Below are 15,587 nucleotides of genomic sequence, written 5' to 3'. Positions count from 1 at the left end.
GTATCGAGGATACAGGGTCGAGTTTGTGTACCCAATGTCGATGGGCTTCGGGAGCTGATTCTAGAGGAGGCCCATAGTTCACGGTATTCCATTCATCTGGGTGCCGCGAAGATGTATCAGGATTTGAGGCAGCACTACTGGTGGAGGCGAATGAAGAAGGATATAGTTGGGTTTGTAGCTCGGTGCCTAAATTGTCAGTAGGTGAAGTATGAGCACCAGAGACCGGGTGGATTGCTTCAGCAGATAGAGATTCCGGAGTGGAAGTGGGAGCGGATCGCCATGGACTTCGTATCTGGACTCCCACGGACTTTGAAGAAGTTCGATGCCATTTGGGTTATTGTGGATCGGCTGACCAAGTTCGCGCATCTCATCCCTGTGTGTACTACCTATTCCTCGGAGCGGTTGGCAGAGATTAATATCCGGGAGATTGTCCGTCTGCATGGTATTACAGTTTCCATTATTTCAGATAGAGGTACTCAGTTCACATCGCGGTTCTGTAGAGCCGTACAGTTGGAGTTGGGTACACAAGTGGAGTTGAGCACAGCATTTCTCCCTCAGATGGACGGGCAGTCCGAGCGCACTATTCAGATTCTTAAGGATATGCTCCGTGCGTGTGTGGTTGAGTATGGAGGTTCTTGGGATCAGTTCTTGCCATTGGCAGAGTTTGCCTACAACAACAGCTATCAATCCAGCATTCAGATGGCACCGTATGATGACTTATATGGTAGGCGATGTAGATCTCCGATGGGTTGGTTTGAGCCGGGTAAGGCCAGATTATTGGGCACAGATTTGGTTCAGGATGCTTTGGAGAGAGTCAAGGTGATTCAGGATAGACTCCGTACAGCCCAGTCCAGACAGAAGAGTTACGCAGACCGGAAGGTTCGTGATGTTTCCTACATGGTTGGAGAGCGGGTTCTACTTTGGGTTTCGCCTATGAAGGGCATTATGAGATTTGGGAAGAAGGGGAAGTTGAGTCCGAGGTGTATAGGCCCTTTTGAGATATTGAGGCGTATTGGGGATGTTGCTTACGAGCTTGCCTTACCTCCTAGCTTGGCAGGAGTTCATCCGGTATTTCATGTTTCTATACTCCGGAGGTATCACGGTGATCCGTCGCACGTGTTGGATTTCAGCTCAGTCCAGTTGCAGAAGGATCCATCTTATGTTGAGGAGCCAGTGGCAATTTTGGACAGACAGGTCAGGAAGCTGAGGTCAAAGAACATTGCGTCCATGAAGGTTCAGTGGCGGGGTCAGCCGGTCGAGGAGGCGAACTGGGAGACCGAGCAGGATATGCGTAGCCCGTACCCTCATCTTTTCACTACTTCAGGTATGTCTTTGTGCTCGTTCGAGGGCGAACAAATGTTTAAGTTTGGGAGGATGTAACGACCCGGCCGGTCGTTTTTGGAATTTATGCCCCGATCCCCTATTAACTGTTTTCCCCAAGTTTGTTTCTGCTATTTTGATTTGCCGGGATGTTCGGTTTTGAGTTTCAAAGAGTTTTGGGACACTTAGTCCTTAAATGAGAGCTTAAGTGTTGGAAAATTTATCATAGTCGGAACAGTGTGAAGACGGCCTCGGAATGGTAATCCAATGGTTCCGTTAGCTCCGTTAGGTGATTTCGGGTTTAGGGGCATGGTCGGATTGTGCTTTGGAGGTCCGTAGCTAATTTAGGCTTGAAATAAAGAAAGGTTGATTTTTGGAAGTTCCGGTTCGATAGTGAGATTTTGATCCGAGGGTCAGAATGGAATTTTGAGAGTTGCAGTAGTTCCGTTATGTCATTTGGGATGTGCGTGCAAAGTTTCAGGTCATCCGGACGAGGTTTGGTAGACTTTTTGATCGAAAATGTGTTTTTAGAGTTTTTGAAATTCTTAAGGTTAAATCCGATGTAAAATAGGCGTTTTGATGTTGTTTTGAGCCTTCCAAAGGTTGAGACAAGTTTGAATGAGGTTTTAGGATATGTTGGTGCCTTTGATTGAGGTCCCGGGGGCCTCGAGCGTGTTTCGGATGCTCAACGGGTCATTTTTAGAACTTACTGAATTGCAGAAAAAACTGTCAGCTGGTATCCTTCTTCGTGTTCGCGTCTTGTCCTCCGCGTTCGTGAAGAGCAATCTTGGAGGAGGAACTTGTTGTTTTTCGCGGTCGCGTTAAGCCTACCGCGTTTGCGATGGTTTGCCTTTTTCCTTCTTCGCGTTCGCAGCTAACCCCTCGCGTTCGCGTAGTAGAATTTGGCGCTGAGGAGCTGTGGCTATTTTCTTCTCCATGTTCGCGACCCAGCCTCCGCGCTCGCGAAAGCCCCTGCTCCTTACCCTCCGCGTTCGCCACCCTTATCTCGCGTTCGCGATGGCCTTTTTCTTAGCAGCTTCAGTTCCTTCTTCGCGAACGCTATTGTTCTTCCGCGTTCGCGATGCACACATTACCTGGGCAGAATATTAAAAATCCCAAATCGAGGGTTTAAGCTTATTTTTCAAAATTCCGAATTTGGGAGCTCGGGAGGGGCGATTTTTGAAGACTTCTGCACCTGGGCAACTTGGGTAAGTGATCTCTACCCTACTTAGATCAATTTCCATGATTCCTCACTTGAATCTAGCCCTTAAATTTCGAATTTGTTGGAAAAATTTGGGAAAAATTTGGATAAACTTCATTGGCCGAATTATTGGGTTTTGATTAGGTTGTTGGCATCCGATTTGAGAGATTTTTATATAAATAGAGTCGTGTGAGTGTGAGGATTCTGAAAATATAAATTTTACCCGATTCTGAGACGTGGGCCCGAGGGGCGTTTTGGTCATTTTACATCATTTTGCGTATTAACTTAGAATTTAATTGTAGATTCAGCTTCTTGAAGTATTATTTAGATTATGAAATGGAATTGAATAGATTTGGGCCATTTGGAGTCGGATACTCGTGGCAAGAGCGTGGTTTCTAGTTGATTTTTAGCCTTATTCGAGGTAAGTGGCTTGTCTAACCTTGTGTGGGGGACCTCTCCCCTTAGGATTGATATTGTGGTCATTGAAATGCCTCGTACGTGAGGTGACGAGCGCGTACTTGAGCTAATTGTTGAAAAATCCGGTTTTCTTTACGTATTTCAATTGAGTTCCTTCTCCTATTTAATGTTACTTGCGTATTTAGCATGTTGTTAGTTTAGAAAAGTATGTTTAGTAGACTTAATTCCCTATTTTCTCAATTTGCCTTAATTGCATTACGTGAAGCATGTTATGCTAGACTTATCTGTTACTTAGTACGAAATCTAGCATTTGTTGAGTACTTCTTGTGGTGCTGCCATGTGTTTTTAATTTGGGACTACGGGACGGCATCCCGGGAGATCCCCTGTAAGTACTTATGATCTGGACTGAGGTGCGGGATACCATGAGATCCCCAGCACGTATATTGAGGATACTAAGAGATCCACGGGATACCAAGAGATCCCTAGTATATTTTTGAGGATACCAAGAGATCCTCGGGATAGCAAGAGATCCCCGGTTATCATCCTTGCTATGAGTGGTATTTCCTTGTAATTTGCCTTTATCTTTGTTTCCGTTATTGCACTCTTATTATACTGTGTAGATCCTTATTATAGACTTTCTGTTTTACTGCTTATTTACCCTGTCATTTCGTTATATATATACTTATCTTAGTAGGGCCCTGACCTTCCTCGTCACTGCCCGACTGAGGTTAGGCTTGGTACTTACTGAGTACCGCTATGGTGTACTCATGCCCTTTCTGCGCATGTTTTTCATGTGCAGATCCAGGTACTTCTACACAGGCTTACCATCCTTGAGGCAGGGAGAGCTTTTGGAGACTTCGAGGTACATCTGCCACGTCCGTAGACTGAAAAGTCTCCATTTTTATTCTATTTTGCAGTATTATCCCTTCTATCATATTGTTGATGTAGACATTCCGGAGTTAGAGCATTTTACTATATTTCTCTCAGCTTGTATTCCCGTGAGTTTCCGGGTTTTGGGATAGTGATGTAGAAGTTTGAGATATTGTGCGGTATTTGCCGAGCGGCATTCTATATACCGTTCCTTTTAGTTATTTTGGTTTTTTTTCCATATATACTTCCGCAAGTTTTGATTTGTTTTCCGCACTTGTTAGGCTTACCTAGTCGTAGAGACTAGGTGCCATCACGACAGTTCTCAGAGGGCGAACTTGGGTCGTGAGAGTTTGTTACTTACTCAGTAGATTGGGTTGGTTGTACTGATAATACACTTCTGCACATTGTGTGCAGATGTTGGCGATTGTTGTTGCTGTGCCTGATGGTTGCCGGATTTGAAGATGTACTTGTGTTCCTGTTGTAGCTGCCTCTTGTTCATGGTAGCCTTAGATTTAAAAACTCTGTTTATGTACTTTTCAAACAAAAGATGTATTTGCTTCATATCAGCTTTGTAAATTCTATTCTTAGAAGCTCATGATTTGTACTACCAGTCTTTGGGGAATGTATAAGATTCAGATAATTCATTTTGTTTAATTGTCTTATTAATATTAGTGGAATTGGATAGTTATTAGCTATCATACCTAGCGGGTAGGGTTAGGTGCCATCACGACTAGTGGATTTTGGGTGACAATGTCCATGTGTGAAATGTTGTAATACAATTTTAGGAACACGTGAGATTGTAGCTGCACATTTTAAAGTATATGGAATAATTCAGAATTATACATTTTGGTATCATCATGGAGAAGTTTTAGGTGAGCCACAATCTGAATGTGAAGATGAAGATGATGACGAAGCAGAGGAGTGTGAGAGTGATGATGAAATACGATAAATTTTGTGTGATTTATTTCTTAATATTGAGGGAGGTAGACGGGCATTGGTGCTGATGACTTCCTTGAAGAAGAACCGAATATTGAAGTAAAAATATTTTACGGCTTATTGAAGGATTTTGTGCAACCACTATACCAGAATTTTAAATATTCAAAGCTTTCTACATTGATTAAATTTGTTCACATATAAAGTATTGGTCATTGGAGTAATCAGTCATTTACAATGTTATTGAAAATATTAAAGGATGAATTATTTCCTAATGGAGCTAGCTTGCCATGTTCATATTATGAGTTAAAGAAGGTAATTCGAGATCTTGGGCTTTCTTACCAAAAGATTGATGCTTGTAAAATCAATTGTATGTTATATATGAAGGAGGATAAACTGCTTGAATCGTGCAAAATTTGTGGCGCGTGTAGATGGAAATTGGATAAACATAGCGGGGAAACAAGGAATAAAAATGGTAAAAAGGTAGCATCAAAGACTTTATGTTATTTTTCATTAAATCCTAGGCTTCAGAGGTTTTTCATGTCTTCAAAGACAACTTCTTTAATGATATGGAATCAAGATGAAAGAGTTAATGATGGAACGATGAGGCACCCAATTGATTCAATGGCGTTGAAGTCTTTTGATGAACTGCATACCTCATTTGCAGCCGAGCCTCGTAATGTTTGACTTGGACTTGCTAGTGATGGATTTAAGCCATTTTGAAATTCAAAAACCCCATATAGCATTTGGCCTGTGGTACTTATTCCTTATAATTTACCACCTTGGTTGTGTATGAAGCAAGGAAATTTTATTTTGTCAATGCTTATTCCAGGTCCAGATAGTCCCGGAGATGCAATAAATGTTTATCTTCAAGCCTTGATAGACTAATTGAAGGAGCTAAGGGAAATTAGTATTGAGACCATTGATGTAAGGCCCCGGAAAATTTTGCTAAGTAATTTAGGATTTCGTGGTGCCAGGTAGGGTAATTATAATATTTTATGTGCTATTAACATGATGGGAATCAATTGGATTTGGTAAATAAGTGTATAATAAGTAATGTGGGTTCCAAGGAGGGGCCTAAGTCTAAATCAAATTGGAAAATTCCATAATAGGCTAAAATTCCAAATGAGTTTGCACAAGTTCACACTTTGAAAGAGCATATATAAATATATATATAATGTTTTATGTTATGAACAACCTATCATATGAAAGGTCTTCGAGTCTAGTTTCCAACTCTTCAAACCGTTCATCATTTGGACATTCCTACACAAAGTTATGATCAAATTACCAAAGGCTGGAAAAAATTACGATCCTGTGTCATTCTGCGATCGCAAAACCATTATGCGGTCCGCATAATTGATCTGTGATCGCAAATCTGGTCGCAAACTGGACCACTGTAGTCCAGTTTTGGGCACCAGTTCCGCGATGCATTTTGCGACCCACATTCTTGTTTTGCGGTCCATTATGCGACCGCAGACCCAATTTCAGAGGCTTATTTTTCCTATTTTTATAACCCGACCTTATTTTAATATATAGGCTTTGGGGCTTCATTTGGGGTCATTTTTCTACTGATTCTAGAGACAGTTGAGAGCATATAGAGAAAGAAAGAGAGAGAAGGAGCCTAGCTTCATAATCACCAAATCTTGCTCAAGTTTTCAAGAATCAAGGGAGATAGCCACTCGCTTGTCCTCTATCCGGGTAAGCCCTTCTTCGAAGAACTTATGAAAGAGGTTAAGGGTTCAAGTATGTCATTGGGATTAGAAATAGGCCATGCATGTGGGACTAGGTTATAGTATGTGATACTAAAGAACTAAATTGGGTAGTTCCTATTAAGATTGGTTGAGGGAAGAAGGAATTTCCATTTTCAGACCTTGTAGACTACTTCACATGTTAGGTGTTTGATGAAATTCCTAAGAGAGTAACACCATGAGTAATCTTCCTAATTATTAATCGATTCCCGCTATCTCCTTATAGATTGTTATTGCTAGAGGTATCGATGGATTGTAGAAACTTAAAGAAAAGCTCTTTGAGGTATGTATGGCTAATTCTAATCTTTGTAGAACCATTTCGTTAGTGTCCGTGTATTTGGTATGAGTTTCTTGCTTGATCATACTTGAATTGTTTGTTCTAATGTGCTGAGGCGAAAGATTCTGTTCCTCAATTGTCTTAGTTGTTTACCATTTCACCATGTTACTTGAAGTTGTGAATCATGATTATTTATGCTCGTCCTATTGTGTGCACAATTCATCATATGTTGGAACTTATCAATATGAAGGATAATACTATCGAATGAATGAAAAGGGAAATAAGCTCAAATTGTTAATTGCATCCAAGTGCCAAGGGCTATGTGATAAATGATAGGAAAGGAATGTGAACCGAATAAGTAATTGATATGGTTATGTCCCAAAGTGAGATGGCTTAGCCGATCGGGCCGAAATTGGGCTCCATGTTGCACACATGGTGGCATATACATCGGAAATATGAGTATAAATTATGATATTGGTAACGTCTCACTTGGGATGGCTTAGCCGGTTGGGCCGAGACCGGACTCCGTGTAAAAAGACACGGTGGCATTATGAATTGTGGTACTTGACACTAGGAGACTATAAGTCAAAAGGATGAAAAGGTGAAATAAGAAACTATGAGACTCTCACTTGTGTTCTCTGTATTTCTGTGCAGCATTGTTTGATTTCCATGACTGTCTTCTACTTGTATATTGTATAATTCTATTTAGAGTAAAGTTTGTTCATACATACTAGTACTATTCGATGGTACTAACGTCCCTTTTGCCGTGGGCGCTAAATCTTTTGATGGATGTAGGTCGCTCCGAAGCTGGTAACGTTGATCGCAGGTAAGGTGCCTTCCCTTTCTCTCCACAGTAGTTTGGTGAGCCCCATTTCTTTCCGGGGTTATGTATAGTATATGTCACACTTCTTTTGCTTATGTTTTTACGCTTTGAGGTAGAGCCAGGGCCTTGTCGCCGGCAGGGTCACTTTGTCTTTTCCGTCTTTAGAGGCTCCGTAGACAGATTGTGGGTGGTGTCGGATATTGAAAATTTGAACTAGATATGTCGTTATTTGGCAGAATGTTTCCTTCATAACTATTAATTGTAATAATTTGGTTAGTATGGTTGAACTGTTGATGAAAGACAAAGACAAAAATTGTTAATGTAATGCTCATAAAGTAGGATTTATGGAGTTCATCTCCTTGCTATTCATAAATTAATTTTGGGTAGAATGAAACCTAATAGGCTTGCTCAGTCGGGCTTGCTCGGTTGAGCGCTGTTCGCTCCCCTCGGTTTTGGGGCGTGACAATTGATGCATCTACCAGATAGAATTTTAATGTCACGCCCCGAGCTTAGGGGCGAGACCGGAAACAGGTGCTTTATCTATCCTTGCGTACCACTTGCAACTAAGAGGCTCTGAATATGTAATGTCATACTCAGGCCATGGCCCACATTACAAGATAATGTGCGAAGCAAAAATAAAACTGAATAGAGACTAACGCTAACTAAATGTCAACATAAAGCTGGGTCGGCAAGGCCGTCATAACCACAATAAATGACAAGCCAACAAAATATACGTGCAGCGCCTACAAGCCCAACATACTGCACTATCTGACAGGATGTCTCCAAGCCTCTAATGATAGATGTATTTTAATCAGAACAGGGCCCCGACCTACCCATAACCTATCTACACATATACACAAGATATACACAAAACTTCTAGACCCGACAACTCTGAAGGACGGGGAGCTTACCGATAAAGCTGAACTCGGGCAACACCTACTGAGGAGGTCTACCCGTCTGTCTGTCTGAACCTGCACGCATGAGATGCAGCTCCCCTAGAAAGGGACGTCAGTACGAAATAATGTACCGGGTATGTAAGGCAATATACTGAAAGCTGAAACTGAACTGATAATATAATAACTGAAAGCAATCGGGGGTCAAATATAATCTAAAGATATGCTCACCTGCTGATACTAAATCTATTCTATCAATCTAGTAAGTAAAATAGTTGTCTGGCCTCATAGGGCTAGTTTTATATATATATATATATATATATATATATAAAAAAACTGCTCTGCCGTAGTAGGCTCACTCATAGCAGCTCGACCATACTAAGCTTTGTATCTCAACTAACTAGGCTCGCTCATAGGCACGCGGCCACAGCAGGCTCGGTATATAACTTACATCTGATCTGAGGTTGCCCAATAGGGGCCTGCCTATCGATTATAGCTTGATGGTAATGAAATACTGTAATATTATTTATATAGACCCTCTGCTCTCTTGACTAGAAAAAGGAAATACTCAATTGAATATTGTACTTACAAGATTAGGAAAAATATATGTAAATTCTGGGACATGAATTTTTCTTTATTCCTCGTTATCAAACTCGTGTAATTACGAGATCATGCCAAAATGAAAGAAGGTCTTAGATTTAAGGTACCCGGAGGGGAAAATCTATGTGATATTCTTGAAAAGGTTTACACCGTACTCCCTTAAAATTGTAAAATCTCACGTTGCTTACGATATTACGAAACCTCTGTTTGAATTGTTAAAGATCCATAGCTTCATATGGCCTTCAACGTTGGCGTCAGGTGCCTTTTTCGTTAGCTTCAGATGGGCCTTTTCTATTCTCTCCAATGTTGAAGATATGCATCTCTTAGTTCTAAAAAGATATGTAGCCTCCTATTGTTTTAAAAGATCTGTTTAAGAGATTTGTTTAATTCCCTCAGATGTTGAAGGCTTTTATTTTAATTTATTGCCACCTACCCAACATGACTAATGACTCATTTGTTTTGGGTTGTGGCTTGCTGCTACATGGGGTGGGGAAGGGGTTTTTAATCTTATCCTATAATTAGTAATAAATTAGCTATCATCCCGCTACCCGATAATTAACCAATTACCCACATAATTAAGAATTATCTCAAATTACTTAAAATTCTACTTATTTTTAATATACTATCATGACCATATGGTACCTTGTATGGTACAAGTCCATAAATATCGGTTATTACTGCTGAGCCCGTATTTTATCCCAAATCGACAACCTTCAACAAAACTCATTTCTTCAATTCATGTACCCTTTATCCTTCGTGGCACTTACTTATCGCTTGTTATAAATAGCATAAATATGCGAGCCTCAAGATAATCTCATCCCCGGGTCTATATCAATTAACTTAAGACGAAACTTTAACGTACGAGAAAAGCGAGATGTAACACTTAAGTTGCACGCTTCTTTGATATGGACCATCAATGACTCTCCAGCATATGGAAATTTTATCTGGATGGAGCATAAAAGGAAATTGGCATGCCCATGTTGTAAGAAAGACACTTCCTTAATTAGACTGACTAATAGTAATAAGCAATATTTTCTGGGAGTTACCTTTCTCTAAATCATAAATGGAGGAATGATAAGGAGTCATTTGATGGAACAAAAGAGCGAAGGCTCCCACCAAGAGAGCGTTCTGGTACTGAGGTACTTAGTCAATTACAAGATCTTGAAGGGATACGATTAACAAAGGATCCAAAGAAACAGATCAAAATATCACGTGATGCTCGAAAGGATAATTGGAACCAGAAGAATTTTTTTTTTTTGAACTTCCGCATTGGAAATCTCTTTTGTTGCGGTATAATTTGGATGTTATGCATATTGAGAAGAACATATGTGATAACATTTTGGGGATTATGATGAATTCCAAAGAAAAGTCCAAGGACACCATTAAAACTCGACTAGATTTACAAGAAATGAACATTAGGCCGGAATTGCACCCAATCAAAAAACGGACGAAGTTCCGATCGCATGTTACACATTTTCTCTAGAAGAAAAGCACAAGTTATGCCATTTCTTAAAGAATTTAGAAGTCCCTGATGGATTTTCGTCTAATATTTCTCAATGAGTGAATATGAAAGATCACAAGATTTTTGGCTTAAAGAGTCATGATTGTCATGTTCTTCTACACTATGCTTCCACTTTCACTTCGTGGTATGTCATCCAAAGATATATTTGAACCACTTATTGCGTTATCTTTATTTTTTAATGTCCCTGGATCAAAGGAGTTAAGGAGGGAAGAGTTGGAGCAAATTGAAGCCCAAATTCCTCCAACTCTTTGCAAGTTAGAAAGAGTATTTCCTTCTTCATTTTTTGATGTCATGGTGCACCTACCTATTCATTTAGCGAATGAAGCTAAAATTGTTGGGCCTATTCATTATCGGTGGATGTATCCTGTGGAGAGATGGCTATATTTTTTAAAATCTCTTATTTGTAATAGGGCTTGTCCGTAAGGGTATATTGCAGAGGGATACATTGCAATTGAATGCATGGCCTTATGCTAAAGGTATCTGCATAAAATTGACACAAAGTTCAATCGGCCTGGACGTTATTTCTGATCCCTGAAATTATTTAAGGATCATATTACAACTAGTCGTCAATACCTTTCAAGGATCAGTAATAGTCTGGTCGCCAAACATATTTAGGGACCAGATGTCAAAGCCATCGTTAATAGCCTTTAACGACAGAGGATCTAGCGACCGGTGACGACCAGTTTTAACTGGTCGCTATATATATTATAGGACCAGAATTAGGCTTTTAGGGACCATTTTTCTCGTCTCTAGAAGTCATTTTACATGTAGTACACGCACGCAAGTCATAAATCGTCAAATTAAGCTTCAGAGGTCTTGGAACAACAAAAAAAGAGGGACTAGTACTTAAAAAAAATCTATCGAGTCATCAGAAAAAGCTTCTCATTAAGCGTAAATAAGACAAACTGAAGAAAAAATTCAAATATAAATGTGTCATTCTTTTTTGAATGAATTATTAAGAAAAATGTCCATAATATAAGAACGTAAATATTAAATCCATAAAATTAAAATCCGTGTTTGATAGGATTATTCACTTGACCAAATGGACTAAAAAGGAACGCAAAGGATCTATATGCAATAGACTTTAGTGTTTTTCCCCTTTTAATTCAAATATTTTTACATTGTATCAAATGGATCTTACTCTTATAACTGGATCTTACCTGGCTCTAGTTAAAAAATATACAAATTAGAAAACTTGGAAATGAAAACAAAATTCATCAAGCATAGATATTTTATTTTTAAAAAAAAAAACCACGAAATATTATTAAATTAAAACATACACAAGAATAAATCCATCAGGAAATATATTTGTAATGAATCATTTGAATTTCCATCTTTCATATTTTTTCTTTTTATGTAGAAATTAAGCTAAGCACATTTGCAGTGACAGACATGCTTATTTCCCTCTAATTTGCAAGCTCCTCCGAGCTCACAGTCACTGACACAGAACGTCCAACATTTGCCATCATCTTCTGGACTATCATCTACACCAGGTACACATGAACCAAGCTCTGGGTGATCCATGCAACATTTTGCTGCATCAACTATATTCTTGCAACCTACAAAATAACAAGAAGATATTATATACACATATGTATGTGTGCACGTACATGCATATCTGGATTTGTGCTAATTAACTAGTGTTCTTATGCTTGAATTATATAAAAATTCTCTCAGCCCTTTGAATAAAGAAATTTTAGCTCTAAATGAATACAAATTCCTGCATTTTAGTATCATTCGAATTACAAAAAACGTTGAGAGCAGCACAATTAAGCACTTTTTTTTTCTTGCAAACCAAAGATCTATACCATAAAAGAATTAAAAATAAAGTATCAAATAACATTGAGATATTAAAAGGCACAAACAAAAGTACCTATAGAAAGTATAAGGAGTGTAAAAAGAAGAACTGAGACATTCTTGATAGCCATGCTTATTGAACAATTAATTTTCAGAGTTGGGTATATCGATCATACTTACAGCATGCTATTAATTTATAGTGCTAGAAATGATCACAGGTCTTTAAATTTTATATTACATGCATCCATATTAGATTAGTATCTTAATTAACTAGCTTATAGAAAAAAAAGTAGTGCCGATTTGCTTCCCATCTTACGGAAAAAGATAAGGTAAGGGACTAGAATATTTAATTCAATGCAAGGAATGATAGACTATCTCATAATATAATTTCCATATTGGACCTAACATTTGGAGATTACAATCATATGTTATTTAAGAGCCTACTTGATTATAAGTATGCTTCTTATAATCATGCAAGCATATTGTTATGACCACTTTTTTCATGGGAATAATATTCAATTGCGAATTGGGAAAAAATTATATTCTATAAAATGTGAGTTTTGAACATTATTTGGTAGATTTAGAAAATATGAATTATGATTATCAAATGGCATTTAAGCATAACACATTTAATCTGCTTGCATCATCTAAAACACTTTGTTTTAATCTTGTTAGTGCTCGAGATAACGACCCGATCGGTCGTTTTGTGTAATTGTGCTCTGTTATCCTTTTTATTACTTCCGGACCCTTGGTTCTTGACTTAGAAGATTGAATTTACAAAATTTTGACCAACCTTTGACTTTTGTAAAAATGACCTTGGAACAATAGTTTTATGGCTCTGATAGCTTCGTATCGTGATTTCGAACTTCGGCCATGCTCAGAATAGATTTTGGAAGTCCGTAGGTTGATTGGTGTTTACTTGCAGAAATTTGGCAATTTTAATGTTGAAAAGTTTGACCGCAGGTTGACTTTTAGCTATCGAGCTCAATATTTGATTTGGGACTTGGAATGGGTCCGTTATGGTATTTATAACTTGTCTGCAAAAATTGATGTTGTTTAGAGTTGATTTGTTAGTATTCGGACATATAGCTGTAATTCTAGAAGTTCCTAAAATTTTCTATGAAAATCACGTGTTTTAGAGATCAATTCGTAGTTTTTGTCATGGGCGGCTTTCCAGCAATGCCCCATGACCCCTTGGGCACGCTCCGTGGCATCCTAGCCAGCCTCCATATGCCTAGCGCCACGGACGGCCCCGTGGTCTTGGCTGCGCCAAGTGGCAAGCGCGCATGTGCCTCTGTCACCCCACCGATATCCCTCGCCAGTGCCCAGCCGCAGGCAGATGTCAACAGCATCGCACGCGCAGACCGTGATGCCAAAGATAATGTTGCTGACAACAGAACGGTTTCCGCCTTTTAGAAAACTAAGTCCTTTTCATTGTAAATATAGAGTACTTTTATTTCATGTACTTTCATTATGTTTCTTTAGCTTAGTCTAGTCTAGTCTTGTATCTTGGGTTATTTTTTTTCAGCACTATTAGGGGGGGTCAATCAATCAAACTTTCTAGTGAGCAAACTATTCTTTGTACTTGTATCTCTCCCCCTCGACACCGTGTTGCTTTTCTGTAATAACTTTCATTAAAGCAATCAAGCTTTCTTTCATTCTCAATTCTCATTTCTATTCTCTCAATTACTCTTGACATTGGTTTTCCCGTACACTGACAATCTCGTCTAGCGTACGTAGGGGACCTCAGTTGACGGACAGTAACTACACTGACATCAGTTGCTTAGATTTACGTCGCCCTTCCAAGGAATCTCAGGAAGGTGCCTTGTAACAGTTGGTATCAGAACCTAGGCTCGACATCGGACGAAGGAACATATTACCATTACCACCATTTCTGACCATGGAGAATCATGGGGACCGTATTGCGGCCCTCGAAGAGACGGTTGACGTATTACAACCCATCATGGATACGGTGCCTGAAATAAGAACCAGCCTAGTGCAAAGGTTGGACGACCTGGACCGCAGAATGCTCCTGGTCGAAGTTGACATAGAAAACATCAGTCGCGACTCTGAGGGAGACCAGCAAACGACAGCCACAAAGGCAACCAAAATTTTTGGCAAATTCGAGGGCCTCCAACAAGAGCGTGCCGGGGATTTAGCCTACAAGGCACAAGAGGCAGACATGGTGACTGCCATGCAACAAATTATAGACAACTTGATAGGCCAGCTCAATGTTGTCAATGTTGCTTTACAAGTTTTACGTCGAGGAGGCGCAAACCAAATCAGGGGTGCTGTGAACCTCACTCCCGCGGCAAAAAAAAACGGAAAAATCCTGACCCAAATCCATACAGTGGACCTAGGAATGCCAAGGAAGTGGAAAACTTCATCTTTGATATCGAACTGTACTTCGAGGTTGTTGGGGGCCTAGAAGAAGCTAAGAAGGTAGCAACTGCTGTCATGTATCTTCAGGGTGATGCTAAACTCTGGTGGCGGGTGAAGTATGAAGCCATCAGGGCCGGTGAAGATGCTCTCGAGACATGGGCAGAACTGAAGGCAGCCATACGCCTACTGTTCTTCCCCGAAAATGTTGAATACAACGTAAGGAGAAAGCTACGGGAGCTCTGCCAGACCAAATTAGTGAAGGACTACGTGCGGGAATTCTTCGCGCTCATGCTAAACATACGTGACATGGGGGACTAAGACAAGCTCTTCACCTAGAAGGGTTGAAACCTTATGCCCGTATGGAGCTGCAAAGACAAAGGGTAGATACCCTACCCAAGGCGATCCAAGCAACTAAATGCCTTGGGGACTATCAAGTGGAAGCTCGGAAGGATAGGCCTCAACCCCCTGCATGAGCGGGATACAAAGGGGGCCAGCCTAGAAATGGTGACCCTAGTAGAAGTGGGGAGATCAGAGGGCAACCAAATCTAAGGCTCGCTCATCAGGCAGCAATAGTGTTGCGTCAAACAACAATGACCAGGGGAGAAAGCCTCCTTCAGGATGCCGTCATTGCAGCAGACCACATTGGAATAATGAATTCCCACATTCACAGAAGAATGCCCATCAAGCTTTTGATTATGGGACCAATGATGACACAAATGATGCAGACCAGACCGAACAAGTAGGTGCCTTAAATGCAATTATTGGTTCTATTCAGAAGCATTCGTAGAGACCAGTGCTGGTATC

The 15,587-nt window shown here is 39.9% G+C and overlaps 1 protein-coding gene across 1 annotated transcript; it reads right to left on the bottom strand.

The window, feature by feature from the left end:
- Positions 1-11,972: 11,972 nt before the first annotated feature.
- On the bottom strand, positions 11,973-12,532 carry LOC109216419 (putative defensin-like protein 20). The gene is made up of 2 exons (XM_019380569.1): positions 12,478-12,532; positions 11,973-12,163 (listed from the first exon to the last, which is right to left on the bottom strand). Exons 1-2 carry the CDS (start codon positions 12,530-12,532, stop codon positions 11,973-11,975), a joined length of 246 nt encoding a protein of 81 aa, XP_019236114.1.
- Between the last annotated feature and the right edge of the window lie 3,055 nt (positions 12,533-15,587).

This window comes from Nicotiana attenuata, unplaced genomic scaffold, assembly GCF_001879085.1.
Source record: "Nicotiana attenuata strain UT unplaced genomic scaffold, NIATTr2, whole genome shotgun sequence".
In the NCBI taxonomy this organism is placed as follows: domain Eukaryota; kingdom Viridiplantae; phylum Streptophyta; class Magnoliopsida; order Solanales; family Solanaceae; genus Nicotiana; species Nicotiana attenuata.
This window is presented reverse-complemented; position numbering and strand designations above follow the sequence as displayed.

What these genes read in the sequence shown, in the direction of transcription:
- LOC109216419 (XM_019380569.1), bottom strand. Translation starts at nt 12,532, where the DNA reads ATGGCTATCAAGAATGTCTCAGTTCTTCTTTTTACACTCCTTATACTT. An exon ending in ACTCCTTATACTTTCTATAG is followed by an intron (nt 12,164 to 12,477) that starts GTACTTTTGTTT and finishes GTTATTTTGTAG; the next exon opens with GTTGCAAGAATATAGTTGAT.